The following is a 17674-nucleotide window of genomic DNA, read 5'->3' as shown; positions in this document are numbered from 1 at the left end:
AAATCTTCTGCCATTGAAAGAAGATCAATTTTTTTTTTTTCTATTTTATCTACTAAACAAGCCCATCAGGTGTCGACACATCATTAAAATGAACTAACCATCCAGCCTTAGAGCTGCTACAAGTTTTCATTTCTGTCTATGAAGACTACACAGGACAGAGGACTACTGGACTCACAGAGATCATTTTGGTGCCAATCCTCTTGTCACATATACGGTAAGACCAAACTTCCAAAAAGTTGGTGTAGTCCTTTAACCAGCTAATAGCTAGGTTACTTACTACAAAGGTACATAAAGCCACTTTTTCAGAAAAAGAAGGTGCAGGAGAGACTTTAGGCCGACGAGCGCTGTTCTCTCCCGTCCACTCTACTCTCTCTCTCCTAAGTAATTACATCACATTAATCTGCTCCTATAATCCTATAGATCTGCTGTTGACCCCTCTGCATCCCAGGGAGCACTGCAGACTGGAGTTTATAATGTGCCCGGGGTCAAACGTTTGTGAATTGGGATGCAGCGAACACCAGGTCATGCTCTCTCATCCAAGTCCATTAGAAAGTCAGAATGGTCTCCTGAGTGGAGAATGTTTCATAAAGGCTTGTTTTGTTGAGGTTCTACATCCAGAGATTTTTTAGGATTTATTTTCTTCACGACAGATGTGATCTTCTGATGGCTGTCGAAACAGCGAGATATCACATGGAATCAGATTTTTTCCCCTTATTTAGTCTAAGATTTTCAGATTTTCTGTTGCTGTGTAAATGTAGTCAACAAGATTATTCTCAAGTCTTGCCTTTTGCTGTTTGGTTAGGTAAATTGTTAGGCAATGATAGGGAGATATTTACAGAGTATGTAGATTGTGGTGTAGTGTGAAGTCCTAGTGTAAAAGGCAATTTTAAAAAATAAATACATGAAAACAAAGACTTTTGGCAAGATGAATTTAATACTCTCAACATACATATCATGCTAACAGATGACACTTTACTCAATGATTAGCAACAGTAAAGAACACGGGAATCAAGTTGAGCACTGACTGTAGTTCAGGTTACACAAAACCCTTCCTAATCTTGAATACTCTTTAGGAAATAACAAAACTGATCCTACATCAGCAACCACTCAGATTAAGTCAAATTTATTCATAAAGCACTTTTAACAAAAATAATTATTCACAAAGTGCTTTATAGGGAAACAAACAACATTAAAATACAGATAGAAACAAGAGAGAACAACCTGTTTGTACTAATCCCGCTATTTTATTGAAAGAATATAAAAGAGCCTTTTTTCTTAATCCTGTAATCTCACCAGTCTCCTGTACGCTGCTGGATATCAGAATCCTCCCAAATATCGGCCTCTTTTCACTCTTCTCCTTTGAATTAAACCCGTGACTGAAGCCTGGAAAATGTGACCACCTTTGTGCAGTATTCAGTTTGTCTTGACTAAATGACTCCTTGAAAGATGGATCTTTCAGGAGCCCAGTTAAAATATCTTTCAGCACTATACTGTCAGGTCTTTCCCCTTAAGTGTAAAATTAAACGTTTCAACATTGTTCAGCTATTGCCCATTCATCTGGAGTTGCTAGGCAACACGTACACATAATATAATCATAATGCATTTGCGAGCGGAGAAATGTTCAGGAGTGGTCATAAGAAAACATTTCCATTTCACTTAATTGAAGGCATAATACTGTAAGCAACAGAGCAAACAGAGTATACAGTAGATAGACATGGTTTGCTAAATGCTGTGCTTGTGAAAGGCAATGCATGTGTTGTTTGGACAGTTTCTCTCACTTAAAGTAATGGAAAATATTCCCTCAAGTAGGAACAAGAGTAGAAAGACGAGGCCATGTATAACCTCCACACTTGCCATATAGAAAAGAGGGGAAACAAGCCTCATTCCCTGCCTATAGGTCTGCAAAGTCATTCAAAGTGGATATTTTACATTCAGTCCTCAGTCTTCAGTTTCCCCACATTTTTCATTCAATACAAGTTTACCCAGCAAGCAGATAAACATCTTTATGGCTCTGATACAAACCAGTGGCATTTGTATTATCCTGCTGTGATTGTCAGATAGGTGAGGATTGCTATATTAGGACACTTCAGATGACAAGAGACGCTATTAGGGACATGAACACCCAGGAAGTACAGTAGACATCTGCCCCCTCCCACCAATCAGTCATCAGTAATAATATCTTAAACTGAATTCACATCTGCTGTTACATGCATCTTTGAAGTTGGAATTAAGCCTTTAAAGCTACGTCCTATAATTTTTCCATGATAGAATATCGCTTTATTATAGTGGAAGTACTGTGTTTGGGCTGAACAAGAGAAACTCCACCCACCCACGATGCCTAAAACAGCCTGGTTTGTCCCATTCCACCAGTGTTGGGGAAATCTTCCCAGTGCACAGGAGGTGATGCGTTTTTATCTGCTAGGTAAATAAAAAAGAGAACTACACCACAATCTGCTGTCCAACACTTCTATTATACTTTACTTATTCAGCAATGAATACAGCAACATCACTTGCATTTGCACATGCTCCCAGTACACAGGTACAGACATGGATGAATCTTAGACTTTCCAAAACATGAAAGGTTGCCTTGCTAATTTGACTTAATGACTTTATCCAGGTATATGGACAACAGCAACAGAGTTCTGCAGCAGGGATAATGCCTTGATGATGCACTCTTTACTCATAATTAGAATAACTTAATAATAACGTAATCGATTTATTCATGTTCTGTAACAGCAACTGCCTGTATTCCGCCAAACGAATGTAGACTCTGAAATATGATTCTGTCTGGACACAATAAATGTTCTGTGTATGTCGGTGTTGGGTCGATCCGGGTCAGTGCCCGGTTCAACTGACTCTTCAATGAACACAACGTCCAAACAAATTGGCTGTGTTTTTGGGGAGAAGTTAATTGCATCTTTTGAAATAATTGGACACACTGTCCACATGGGTGACTACACTCCACAATTAGCATTCATCTGGGTTGAGTAGGGTGATGGGGATTGGGAAGGCAACATGTCTGTGTGTGTGTCTGTGTATGTGTGTGCGTGCAAACCCACAAGCTTGTGCAGGCGTGTACAGTATGCCTGTGTGATGATGTGAGTTATACTTGTGCAGTTACTGTTTGTGTAGTTGTAGCCTTGATGCTAGAGAAGCAAGTTTGTAAATGAAAGTTTGCTGAATTCCTGGACTCCTACCAAAGACTGGGGGTGAATTACAAATTAGGATTTAGAAAATTGTTGTAACTCTATCCGCTATTAATGCTGATAATGGATTCTTGAGTAAGGCACTTCCTTATCTATGATTTCCATCAAGCAGTATAATTGCCAGGTGTCTGAGTTTTGAAAACCAGAAGTTTCAGCACCTGGTCAAATAATTGTTGAGTCATAATTGTTGAGTCAGTCAAAAAGCAAAGTTGCTCGGTCACACTGTTCTGGGTGAAATGAAGGTAAAATAAATGTAAGGGGTTCATTCCAAAATGCTATACAGTATATCCATTTTGAAAAAAGAAAATGATACTAAAGTTTGTTTGTTTAACTTTAATAGAAACCCATAATGTGTGGTACTTTCATGTCAGTAATCATTTTGTAAGATTCATTTCAGATGGTAGATATCTCATTTTGGAATGTAACACTGCAGTTTCATTTGTTTGTTCATCACTTTAAGATGGAAACTCGTCTCATGACAGGACTCCCACACATTCTTCAAAACCTGGACATGTAAAAGTTAGTTTCCAAGTCTTGCTTACAGGTCAGTCTCTCAAAAGACAAAGGAAAATAACATTCAGAAGCTTTTTTTTTCCTCCAGCAAACCGTTTTTACAGCGCAGAAACCTTATCCAAGTGGCAGCATCAGGCAGAGTGAGGAGAGATGGCCCTGACAGACATTACCTCATGCTCCCAGACCAGCTAACTGCATAGTGAGCTGTATTGACATCACACACACTGGGGCTGCACCTTAGGGCTGGAAACCCTGCGTTAGGGCATGTGTTGTGGGGTCGGTCAGAGAAGGTGGAAATGTGTTTCACGTGTTGCGGGCGAATAGTTTCCTCTTGGTGCACGGTCTCCGAAAAGGTGCAACATGCGCCTCCTCATATGACTGTGTGTGTTAGTCTATCATTACATCATTCATCATGACATAATCATTCATGCCCTTGTGTTCCTCATGAGGTAATATAATATAATCCTAAAGGTTTTCTGTGTCAGTTGATGGGGCAAGTTTACATGTGGGATGATTTCACTTGGAATACTGGGTATTTAAAGACATCCGCGATTGATGCGTCGCCTCACCTCTGTGCTTGTTTTGTTAACATTGTGTTGGAAAGAGCGGTGGGGTGAAGTAGGATAGGATACGATAGGATAGGATAGGATAGAATAGGATAGGATATACTTGTGCAACAGCGCCACCTCCAGGTGAGTGTACAACTAAGGGTGGGGGCAGAGGTTGGAGCTGCACTGGAGACGGATAAACTGATGGATAAACTGAAGTTAAGGCAACTAACCATCTAAAAAGAAAACATGATTTTTATAGGGATCAATAAAGTATCACATCATTCCACATTATTCATACTGTAAAATGTTTTTATTCACAAACTGCTCACTTAAGAGCAAATGCAAACCAAATTTGATCTTGATACCAAAATCACTTTGTTTTTCTGCAATCTGCTGTGATATTTCAAAAGGTGAAAGTGATTTCTCTCATTATCCAAGGTCTTGGAAAATGATCATACGATGGAAAGAAGGACAAAGCCAAAACACAATTTTTTGTAGTGACGCCGCGGTTGTAATTGACAACAAATGATCAACCGACAGAGCCATGTCATCGTCAACAACTATGAGTCAGCAAATACAAAGCAAACACAAAACAGATGAACTTAAAACATGAATATCAAAGTAAGAAAAACACTAAGAAAATCCCCAAAATGAGACCTTGGTTTATCACAACTGTCCTACGTCCATTCTGGATTGAGTCAACAGTCATTTCTTCGGGGCAGAGGGCCAACCGCACCGTAACCACTTGGGGTTTCCAGGTTCATTTGCTAACAGAGAACAATATCTTGACTGCAACCACTGTGCGAATAATTGGGCTGCACAGAGATGGAGAGCAATTTTGGCCCAGGGCCTCACCTTTAATTGAGTGCCAACCGACAGGAGGCAACAAGCGAAGGGGCCATGTCGCGGACACTCAGCACTCAGGGTAATATTCCCCAGGAAATGTCTGTTTTTCTGTAGTTTGCTTTGACTTGAAACATTCTTTCATAAGTGAGTGGCACGGCACAATGAATTCTAGCTGAGTCAGTTGTATTTTATGTTTGGGTAACTTTTCGGCTTGGTGCTGCAAAGTAAAAAAAAAAAAAAAAAAAAAAAAAGGAAAAAAAAATTGGGGTTAACATGGAAGGAGAGAACACTATAAACCCTTACAATCCACATTCACTCTCTCCCTGACTCTCTCTCTCTTTCTGACACATGCACATGCAAACATATACACACAAAAACACATTTATACACTCACACAATCTATTTGATAACCTTTGGTTAGAGCAGTGTTTCTCAACGTGGGGTCCGGGGACCACCACGGGTCCTTTAGGGGGTTCCAAGGGGTCCCCAGCAAATTGATGAATTGTTAAATTTAAGCGTTATTTCATTTACAATAACACAATTATAGAATGTAGAAGAATGACTATTTTGATCATATTTCCACTGTTATCTCTCTGCCTACAACACAGGATAGTAATTGAATTCTGTACAAAATCATATTTAACAATAAAAATATTCTCAGATTTGGGTCTGAGAGACAAAATCTCATCAAATGGAGGTCCGTGGCTCTAATGTGAACTAAATTAGGGGTCCTTGACATCACTGGATTACAGTAATAAGCTCAGCTGTTTTTGACAGCCAGTCAGCCAGTAACATGACAGTAGATAGGACCCTGTCAACAGCATCTGAGACTCACCTGTTTACCCACACACAGCCGACTGTCAGAGGATCCTCAGGTTCTCACTGTTATCTTCCACGGGTCATTTTGATCTCCACTGGTCACTAATAAACTAGCCCACTAGCCCACTAGAATGGTCATATACTTTACCTGCGTGGTGCTGTTTGCGTGTCTCGCTTTACCTGGCATCTTACTCGGGGATTTGGTCTTCCGATGCCCTAGTTGCGCCGCAGAGCGTTTAGCTGCTTGTCCCAAAGTCACGACAGTATGTGCAGAGATAGTGAGGGAGCCGGGCTGCGGCTGCTGTCCGGTGTGCGCCAGGCTGGAGGGGGAGCTGTGCGGGGTCTACACACCGAGGTGCTCCACCGGCCTGAGATGCTACCCCAGCACGGACGCTGAGTTACCGCTGCAGCAGCTCATCCAGGGGTTAGGACGCTGCGCGCAAAAGGTGGACCTGGAAACCACGACCAGTCAAGACCACCAGGATACAAACGGTAAGTTCTCTGGAGAACAGAGTGAGAATTATAGGTAGTTAGGGAAGTTAAGGCCTTGCAGTGGTTTTACTGGTTCCCACAGGTGGGGTCCAGGACCAGGTCCAGGTAGGGGTCCTTGAAAGGGGCAAAATAAAAGTTTAATTTTACTATTACTGTTAGGACATTCACTTAAAGTTAGCACGGTGAGAAAATGCATAAGAGTGCTTTGATCATAGCTTCCACTCGTTCCACTGTTCCACCTCACCAACTACAGTATAAAGACAGTTTCATAATATATCATCTAACAACATACAGTATATCCTCTCAGATGGATGTGTGTGTGTGTGTGTGTGTGTGTGTGTGTGTGTGTGTGTGTTTGCGGGGGTCCAAGGTACAAAATGGTACAAAAAGTTGAGGCCTGTGTTTTCATGCATATCTGTCTGGGGCCCTTGACACGAAAACGTTTGTGCCCATGACCTACAGGTTCTGTTACAGTTTCAGTGTTATGTAAGGAACCAATTACTTGACTGTCTGAAAGGGATTATTACCATTTTGAATAAGTCTGTAATACAGCTAACTTTGATGAAAGGATGCAACAGCAAAGTACAACTTAATAATTTACCCGTACAACATCCGTTTTCTTTCTCAGTAAACATTGTTGGTGCATGGTGGAAGTAATTTGTACGTGCCTTTCACCTTCTATTCTCAGAAATTGAGCCCTGCTTTCTAGGAATCGTCATGCCGGAAAGCATGTCACTGTGACAAAGGTTTTCAAGGAGCATCAGTTGATGGATCATGGCACAAGACAGGTTAATTTTATATGACAGTGTAGCCACAACTTACTTGCAAATAAGATAGATACTGTATATTACAAGGATTGCATCTTTGTCCAGTACCTGCACTTTTTATATATTAAGAAAATGTAAAAAAAAAGGTTGTAATTTCCACATCATCCAGATTTTAAATCATCAATATTGTAGATCAAATCATAAAATATTTCAACAAACATGAAATCTACTTATTTTGTTTACTTCATTGAGTTTTTTTATATGCTAGTGCACATTAATCAACATTTCTGTCAATGTGCCGCACATTAGCCATGCAGCTAGTTTTCATCTGTCATCTGGTCCTGGGCATGATGTTAAAACTAAAATGACAATTAAAAATACCAGTGCCATCTGAAGTCTCATGAAGAAGCTGTATACTGTTACAGTTAACAATCAAAACAATGACTTGTATTTTTGCCAATTCTCGTACTTTCACTGCATGTCATTTTTTCCCCCCAGAAAAGCCACAACATTATTTTTGGTCAAAATAACCACAGTCCATAACTCAAAATCCTGCAGGGACTGTGAAATGTTAAGCTTTGCTTTTCCACATTACAGTTATTAGGGACAAAGGGTCACTATTGATTTCTGAAAATGAATGTTGACATATGCAACATATTTGGCAGGCAGTGGCAGACCCACATCTGTGAGTGCAAACAAGCATTATCCCTCCGCTGAACCCAGAACTATGGTTTGTAACCCACATACAGCTTTCCTATTGTCAGTATTTCATTTCATGTATCATTTAGCATACTTGATCAAGGCTCTTTAATAAAAACATTTTTAAAGACTGAATGTTTTTCTAAACTATTTTGCTTTTTGGAAAAGCCCGTCCATTTTACATTCAGTTTCTGATAAGCCCCAGTAGCTTCACAGCTGGTTATGGCCTTCCGCACCCCAAATTACTGATAGACTGGCAACAAATGTGTTAAATGTCCTAAATCTGGCGCATGCTCTGCTGTGACGGCACAGTTTGTTCTCTTGTCCACGTCTACGTTCCTGTGTGCGTTCCTGTCCCGCCTGTCTGTTTGTCAAGCCCTTTCTGCCATCACTCGTAAAGCATTTCTCATAGCACACAACCCCAGCCACCCCCTTAACCCATGCTTCACCCTACTTCCATCTGGCCAGAGATACAGATCCCTTATCTGTAAGAAGGCACACAGCAGCAAGAGTTTTGTGCCCTCTGCCATCACTGCCCTCAGAAGTCTATAAAAGGACCTATGCTCTTGCGACTGTTTCTTTCTCTCTGTGTGGCTATGTTTGTCTCTGAATGAAATGGTGCCAGGAAAGATCCAGATCCCAAATCACCCATAGAAAACAAATGAAGGGGGAGGGGGGTCAAAACAAAGCCGAGACAAAGACTCCAATTCCTGTAACTTTAGCAAAGCATGATGGACTTATCTGCACTTTTTGCTTAAGTCACATGAAGAAATCGGTGAATATCAGCCCAGACTGCAGTTTTCCCTTGGTTCATTTTGCTATGCTAGGCTTTCCAAGCATGAGGAACTGCTGGCTATCAGATGTCAACAACCGTCTCCTTATACCCATAAAACTGCACATTTTGGGGTTATTTCCTGCAGTTGGTTCGGATTACGTTCTGACATCCAACAAACTGCACTGCTGTTCACTTGGAAGAGGACAGAGACCTGCATTTCCCATGCGTTTCAGTGCGGTTATTCTGTGTGGACCTGACTTTGAATGGCATCGTTCTCACCTGCTTGTACTGCACTGCAGGAGTGAAAGCTCCAGAGTTCAAATAAACCGTTCCAGCTATGTCTGTTTAGGAATGACAATTTTTGTTTCCACTTCCAATTATTTTTCCATTTCAATTGGAGTTTGGAACTTGCTGCCAAATGCGGTCCAATAAGAGTTCAGCATTGTGATTATTGTTCGTATGAGAATTTAGTCTCCAAATTAATCAAAACATTTCCCTTCCTTTCAATCCTAGTAGTCCAGTGGACTAAGAAAGTTAATCCCATCTCTCATGAGGTGGGTGGATCATGCAGCAGTATTTGAATTAGCCAATCAACCTTTCAATAGTTTTTTAACCTCTATTTATCCAGGGAAGGTCTGCGGAGCATGCTTTGTTCAGCACTTCTCTGCTTCTGATCCATACAGTTACAGTCATACTTGAAAAGTTGAGCCTCATGCACCAGGGATTCTTTCAGTCCACTACCTGCAGCAGATTGGAGTTTTAGTAATACATTTTATTTCTCAGACGCAGAGCTGCTCTGGAGGCAGAAATAATACCATTAGTTGAATTAAACCTCAATGGGTGGATCCAAAGAACCACAGTTTTTCTGGCTAAATAAGGTTAGACTTGAAACAAAGCGGGCAAGGCAAGAAGTATGAGAGGAGGTAGCTAATATAAAGCTTAGCACTCTTGCTACTAATTGTAAAAGAAAAATAAATCTAGCCCTAGTAAGTTACCTAGGGTAGCGGACAATTTGGAGAAAAACTCCAATCTGCCTCCAGCACACCGAGGGTAACTCAGCTGTTGGCAATACTTAGAGAGGGAAAATTAAAGAGCGAAAATAGAAATGCACTTTGGCAGCAATCTGAATGATGGACATTGGACTCTGATTGCTATCTGGCCCAGTGGTCACTCTATATCATTGACAGATAAACGCCAAAACAATAACAAATTTTTAGGTCACCACACGGACTCAGAGGCAATGCAGATCAGTGCAATAGAAAGTTTTCATCTTTAAACTGTCAAAGATGTGAATGGAGCTGCAAATATGCTCACACACTGCAAAAATAGTTCCTGTAACAAGTTGATTTGCAATGGAAACAAGTGAAATTATCTCACTCCTATTGGCTTTTTTAAAAATGTGTTTTCAGGAAAATACTACGATTTTAAGATTCAATACCAGACTAAATGACTTGTTAAGATGAATGTTTTTGCAATGTGCAGATTGTTTTTCTCTGTCCTCTGCTTGCTCCAAAAGCTTTGTTTGTTTTGATCCTTATGTCTGTATCATAGGTTTGTGCATGAAGTGCCTTAATACGTGTGGTACCACACTCAGGCCTTGTCCACACTAAGCCGGGTAAATTTGAAAACGCTGTTTTCGTGTTGTTTGCCTTTCCGTCCACACTAGCGTTTCCAGTCAGTTTTCTAAAAGTTCCCATCCACACTAATAACGGTGAAATCTACCCTATTGGGCATGTGCAAGCCTCCGGCCCATGACCTTTATGTCGTTACCATGGTTACCACTGTTTACGGAAGTGTTGTCATGGCTGCAGTAGCAGAGCCTTAAGCACCAAAAAGATGCGCCAAGCCAGACTTCTTTGTCTGGACAGACGATGAAGTTGAGTGGCTTTTGAAAGTAACGAATGACTACAAGACCACCAAAGCCACAGAGAATATAGACTGGGAGTCTTTTGGGAGTGTGACTACCGCCTGAGGTCACATGACAATCCCACGTCAGCGTTTTGGAAAACCTCAGTTTTCCCTGTCCACACTACAACACGAAGCCGGCGTTTTCAAATGTATTCAGATGGAGAGTGTTTTCAGAAAGCTCTGTTTTCAGTGGTCGAAAACGGCGTCTTAGTGTGGATGGAAGGCCAAAACGGAGAAATAAAGATGTGTTTTCAGATTTACCTGGCTTAGTGTGGACAAGGCATCGGTTTTGGATGTTCCTTGTCCATTTGCCATTTAGAGAGATCCAACAGTGCAATTTGGCACCACACCAGGTGATTCCACTGATTAGTTCCTCCTCATGGTTGAAGGTGTGGTAATCCGTGAAATCACCTGCTGTAGACTTTGATTGGAATGAAAACCTGCAGACTCTCGGCCCTCCATGGCACTTGGTTGCCCATTCCTGGTATAGGAACCTTAAGGGGGAAGTATAGACCAGCACAGGGGTGGTAAACAATACTCCTACCCACTGTACAGTCATTCATTCATTAGGTTCACCCATCTAGTATCGAGTGGGCATCTGTTCCTACTGTACTGTACTCTTATTTGCCTGATTTTGGCCTGTTAGCTTAAATACTTGCCATTTTCCTTCTTCATGAACTCGATGCCCTCTCCTGCATGAGTACACATTGCACAGGTTGAAACTCTGACTAATTTTTAACCTTTGTTCAACGCGGCAATTTGACTGAGAACACATTTTTGTTTACAGGGGAGTAGTTGCAGTGGGAGGGTTACACATGTTAAACTGGGACTTGCCCAGTTTTGCTGCAATGCGCTATTGTTGGCCACTGATAAACTCCACTGGCGTAAGGCAGGGGTATACTAACAGCAATGTCACACTTGCTCAAAATAGAAACACTGCATTGTGTATACTCGCTGCAGTATTGTTTTGTACGTTTTGTAGCAGGGGAGCCATTTCTAGTGAAACCAGAAATGGCGGTGACAAAAACTCAGAACAACAGCAGCAACAATAGCTGCAGTGAAGGTGAAACTCAGAGGGCTGAGTAAGTTTGATCATAAAGCAGATACAAGCCGAGCCTCAAAATGATTAATTTTGAAAGTGTTGACCACGGGATGGCACGGAAAAGAAAATGTGACGAAAGGAGAGACAATTTCACAAGGCAACACAACCAATCATGTGATATTTTAGTCCAGTGGTGTCCAATCATGTGGCAGAGGGGGCCAAGAGTCTGCAGGTTTTCCTTCCAATGGCGCGATTGGACAGCACTGTCTTAGACCAAATGCAGACAGTTGTGTAGTGGCAGCTGGTGTGCAAAGAATTCAACTAGTTCGTCCAGAGAGCCTGTGCACACTGCGAGTCTGAAGCCAATGTGGCACTTTGTTTTTTCTGCAAACAGTCAGTTCTTTTGTCTGTACAATCCTGACAAAATTTGTTTCTGCAACAACAATCCCATTGCCTTTACTCAAGGACACCATGGAGACAAGGAGGCTGTGTCTTTTTTGCTTCAACCATGCAGACTATTAGTCCTCTAGTTGCACATGTACTTCTCTAGCCATTATGATACTGCTGCCCTATGGATGTATCGTTTTTCTGTGCATCTCTGTCTTTGTCTCCCACTCCTCTCTTTCTGCGTTGTCTGTGGTCTGGGAATGCCCTTGTTGCCCTGCAGGTGATCCTGTGCTCAGACTTGCCCCCCCCCCCTCTCCTCTCCCTCTCAGGTCTTTAATTACTGTATGTAGATGTGTGTGCAGTGCACACACTCAAGAAAGAGTGAACGCGTAAGAGATCACTTTGGGTGGGAACTGCATGTTAGGACCTGCAATTCTAAGAAGACTCCCCTGAGGTATGAATAGAGAGCCCTCCCTGCTTCACGCTTCTCCATTAGCAGTTCATTTCAACAAGTCCACATGTTGCATAATATGATCTAACATTAATGAGCAAGAGTGGATGATCACTACAGATGTAACACACAACATTGGTACTCTAAACCAGTGGTTCTCAACCTTTTTCATATCAAGGACCCCTAATTTTGTCCAAATTTGGGCCCCAGACCCCCATTTGATAAGATTTTGTCTCTCAAACCCAAATCTGAGAATATTTTTATTGTTAGATATGATTATGTGCAGAATTCCATGAGTATCTGTATTGTAGGTAGAGAGATAACAGTGAAACTATGATCAAAACACCATCATTCTTCTACATTCTGTTGACTTCTTGTAAAGGAAATAATGGTGAAGTTTAACAATTCATCAATTTGCTGGGGACCCCCTGGAACCCCTTCAAGGAACCCTGGTGGTCCCCAGACCCCACGTTGAGAACCACTGCTCTAAACACTCGTACATTGGAGAATAGTTTGACAACTTGTGTCCTATCTCCAGTATGGATGAGCAGTTGGGCTGATGGTGAAAAAGATACATTTTGTAGGAGAACAGCACCTTGACCTTAGGTTTAACTGACTGTCTTTCAAGTCTGACAAACACTGCAGGACCGCCAGTTGGCAGCAGTTTCCCGTTCAGACTACAAAGGCGACTTCATTTGGCTGGGATGACACACATGGCCACATGGAAGTATAGCAAGTTCAAGAGTTGAAAGAGCTAGCTAACCGTAAAAGGTTTTGGGGGGATCTCTGGCTAGACAAAACCGTCTTCATTATTCAATTGCTTTTGTCCATCTGCCAGCCGTAAAGCGTTTGAAGTGGTTTAGCCTTGAGAGGAACCATTTACACTAACAATAGTTTGAAGTAGGGCCACTTTCTTGGCCGAGGAAGCACGTGTACGTTTTCGGGACACAGCTCTACTGTATACGATAACAGTGCAAATACATTAATGCTAAGCAACTCTGGAAAGACATTACTCATTCTGTGTTATGAGAGCGCTGTGAAAGCATTGCTCAATGGCGATGCCCGATGCCAACACTCCAACAGCTTGAGACAGGTAGTTTCTATGGCGCTGAAGACAGAATCAACAACATTGCATTTAGATGACAGCTGTTGGCTGAAGACATGTTTTTTTTCCTTGGAAAATGGCCTCTCATGTGTTCCTATAGCGTCTATAGCAAACTAGGGCATTAACACAACTAGATCATACTGTGTTAAAGAAATACCTTGGGATTTTGAATTTTAATGTAACATTTTCTGGGCAAAAACCTTCTATATTTGCACCTTAGTTAACTGTAACACAGCCTGTCAACAGCTTTCCTTCCTTATTAAAAACAATGAGTACTGGCTATTGATACCCATTACTGTCAAAGACGGATAGCAGCAAAGGGGAAAGGAAAAATGTAAAACCATTTTTCCCCATGTTGCTACAAATGTTTTCCCATATTGTGAAGTAACAGACTAAAATTAAAAATGTCAAGCTCGCCCTTTAATGTGTTCCCCAGAAGCTAACACATGTATTCCACAGTTTATGAACTTCTTAACACAACTTTGATCAAACTTCTGAGCTTGTGTGCTCAGTTGGAGGTTGGTTTTTATGACGTTGGGGCACCGCTGACACACTGTAGTGAATATTATGGGATTTGTTGCCACTTATGGTCTTGTCTGTGGCCACCCAGATTAACTGCCAGTGGGATGTGTTACAGTTCGGCAACTCAATTAACAAAATTCCCCTTGGATTTGTACTTTGTTTATCCGATTGGAAGGCTTGCCCTATGAAATTTCAAGCCAGGAACTTGTATATCTGATGTACAGAGCATCATTCATACATTCCAGTATTTGCTGCAAGCTAAAGTTATGACCTAAAATTGTCCAAAATATATATACACAATTTTCACACCTGGCTCAACGTCCTCGCATGGACACACGTGTGTGTGTGTGTGTGCGTGTGTGTGTGCGTAAATAGCTAAGAAGAGTCACCGAGGGGCCTTTCCTTCCCAGAAGTGATTTACAACCTCAGAGATCTGCTCCTGTTTGCACTGCTCTAATTACAGATAAGAGTTAGTGGAGCAAGACACACACACACACACACACACACACACACATACACACATACAGCCTCTGGCAGGTAGTTCAGGTAAAGAAATCCTTACTCAGCATGAAAAGCAATCCTCAGAAGTGCTTCCTCACCAGTCTGGTCTCACCTCCCATGACTAGCAGTCAAGCTCAGCTCTTTAATTCACTAAATGTACTTTTGACTCTGGAAATGTGTCAGACTAAGAGCTGAGATCATTCAGCCACCTTCAACTCACTCAGGACAGTCACTATAAAGATGTTAAAAGATAAAAAAAACATTATAAATAGACAGAATGACTGTGTCTCCACCACAATGATAACTATTAACACAGGCAAAACAATCCCACAACCCTCTGCAAAACAAAACAACTGAGTTTGTATCTTTGCAACAGACAGGCATGCCATGACTGTGGAGAATAATATCCTTATTGTGTGCATCCTTCAGAAAGTGTATATCTTTACAGTTATCAGTAGTATAATGTAGATCTCAGGTTCTGCATTAATGTTACTACATACAGTAGTTTGTCCGTGTCTATTTTGAAATTAACTTATGAGCGAGTTATTGCATTTGCCCCATCTACAGTGACTGATGAACATACTGTACCGGGACATCTAGAGCAGGAAACACACTGAAAATGAACCTGCTGCTTTTCCATGCAAACTGCGTCTTTACATCACCATTAGGAACCTAAATGGGCTGGGTGCACCTTGAGGCGTCGCTATTTTAGCTCATTAGAGATCTTAGAGGATCCGTTCACACTGTCGCCATTGTGATTACAGCCGTGACGAACCTGTTATTAGAAAAATGCTTGCTTTTAGTATTAACTTGTGATTAAAGAATAGATAAATGCATGTGTGAGTGCTGTAAAGAGCAATGGAGATGATGAGTTTGTGTGTGTGTGTGTGTGTGTGTGTGTGTAACATCTGTCCATTAACCGCATACACGAAAGTCAGGACACGGCTGATTCAAAGGCATCATTTTCTGATGGAGAAGAGCCGGACAGTTTTTGTTGTCGCTTCTACCTTGAATCTACAAGTTGAACACTACATTGTGATCAAAATGAAAATGTTTGCCAAAAGGTTCAATCTGCGTCATTTCCTGGCATGACCGGGAATTCAGCGCAAAAATGTTGCAACATCATCGGAGCGTTCTTTGGACCCAAACATGAACAACTCCCCAAAATTAAATCAGTTGCTTTAATTTCAGAATGTTGATTTGGGCTGTATGTTTATGCAGGTCATTTTCTATATGCTTACGTACTGACAATGAAAAGGGTTACTCAGTTGAACTGCATTGTCTGTGTTAATTTAACTTGGAGAGTGTAAAAATCCAGTCAAGTCCGCACCCATCAGAGTTGATTTGACACTTTTAGATAGTTTTGAACAGCTGTCCCAGATTCATATCAGCTGTATGACAGAACAAACATCACTCCAGTCAGCACTTGTCGACTCCAAATAACTGTTGAAAACGCAAAAATGTGCTGTGTGGAATGAGAGCATTTCAGTGGATTTTATGTTTTAGGTTTCGGACTTGTATACTAGTTGGTTTGTGTATTTGTTTGCTACAGAGGTGCATGGCACTGAGAGTCCACCCATAAGGAGACCTACCAAAGATGCCAGGTTATGGCCCAAAGAGTCCGCCAAGAAGCAACACCAGAACGAGCTCAAAACCAAGATGAAGACAAATCAACCAGAGGAACCTCGGACCCAGAGACTGCCTCAGGTCAGGACTAAACCTTCTGCTGTCTTTGGGTGTTTTGAATGAGTTGTCCCTAAGCTGTGAATCAGGATTAACTTTCTTTCTCCGCTTCTGACTAATTATAACCCGAAGCATGGGGGGTAACATTTTGTACAACCACCAGAAGATCTGTATCTAGTTGTAACCTCCACTTCTTCTTTGGTTTGAACATGTTTTTCCTATATCTTGTGTCCAATAGCAGGGATCTTTTTAAAGCATTTTAAGGAAAAAAGTGTCAGTCAGTATCAAAAAAACATAGTATGCTCTAGTGATTTAGTGGATTTTAGATGAAGCAACAGCACTTGGGTTACACACATAACCCTAACCTATAACTAACCTAAACCTAACCCTAAGCCTGCCTTCGTAACCTAAAAATAAAGTTCTCCGCACCACCAAGATTTGTTGCTACAGACCCACAGCTGACACCAGCCACTGAAGGTCCACTATTGGTTTGTTATCATCTTGCTTGCTATTATTTAAAATCTGACATACAAAATTGTTGTGACTTCCATTGGCCTGCTGCTCCATTGGCCCACTGTCAAAAATATCATTGTGTACAAAACACCCTCATGAAGCCCTGTACCACTTCCATGTGCATAATGTGCCAGCAAAAAATTGCAATAAAAGTCAGACTAGGAACATCCCATATCCAGGGGTGCTGCTATGAATTTTGGGTTCCCTGAGACTCTGTTACTTGGTGTAACTTTGTACAATATCACCTCGCCTGTCTGAAGCACCTTCTAGCTTGGCGATCCCTAAAAATCCTTCCCTTTTCCCCACACTGGTAGCACCCCTGCTTATGTCTATAGTCTGACAGTGGATGTGTATGGCAGAGTGGAGGAAAATGCAAATTCTGTTTATCAAAAGTGTGTTAAGTGAGCAGTAGCAAGAGGTCAGCAGTGTCCTATGTGGGCAACTTTGTCTGGTACAGTAGTGCCCTCCTCTGGGCACTCTCTCACTCAAACACACACACACACACACACACACATACACACACCCGTCCATATGCACCTTCACACAGAGATGAGTAATTGCTGGGATCTAAAGATCATAATTGCTGGGATCTAAAGATCATTAAGCTCAAATATCACACAGAGCGCGTTTAATGTACAGAAGATATGACAGCATGAAAATATATTGTGACATAAATGTGCATAACTGTCACTTTTTTATTACTTTGTTGATACATTCAATTAGAGAGTGTCTCAGAATGTGCAGCAGTCAATAATTGTCCACACTGCAATAATGTAACAAAACTAAATACATATGATAACAACTGATGAGGTAATAATGATGTCTAATACTCTGAAATGCCAATAATTACCTGTTGGCATTATTGATTGAGTAACCAGTTGAATGAATGATGTA

At 41.3% G+C, this 17674-nt stretch overlaps 1 protein-coding gene across 1 annotated transcript in view; it reads left to right on the top strand.

Annotated features, from left to right (window-relative positions):
* The first annotated feature begins 6043 nt into the window (after positions 1-6043).
* The window catches only part of LOC139643593 (insulin-like growth factor-binding protein 2-B), an 18178-nt gene continuing 6547 nt past the window's right edge, over positions 6044-17674 (top strand). Inside the window, exons 1-2 of the mRNA XM_071518778.1 lie at positions 6044-6427; positions 16137-16291. Coding sequence (XP_071374879.1) covers positions 6067-6427; positions 16137-16291 — 516 coding nt within the window. The 5' untranslated portion in view covers positions 6044-6066. The remainder of the gene's footprint in view (positions 6428-16136; positions 16292-17674) is intronic.

This window comes from Centroberyx affinis, unplaced genomic scaffold (genome assembly GCF_046629955.1).
Source record: "Centroberyx affinis isolate AG114_WGS23_722 - 3 ecotype Tasmania unplaced genomic scaffold, CSIRO-AGI_Caff_v1 ptg000634l_1, whole genome shotgun sequence".
NCBI classification, from domain to species: domain Eukaryota; kingdom Metazoa; phylum Chordata; class Actinopteri; order Beryciformes; family Berycidae; genus Centroberyx; species Centroberyx affinis.
The sequence above is the reverse complement of the archived record's forward strand: the minus strand, read 5'-3'. Positions and strand labels throughout refer to the sequence as shown.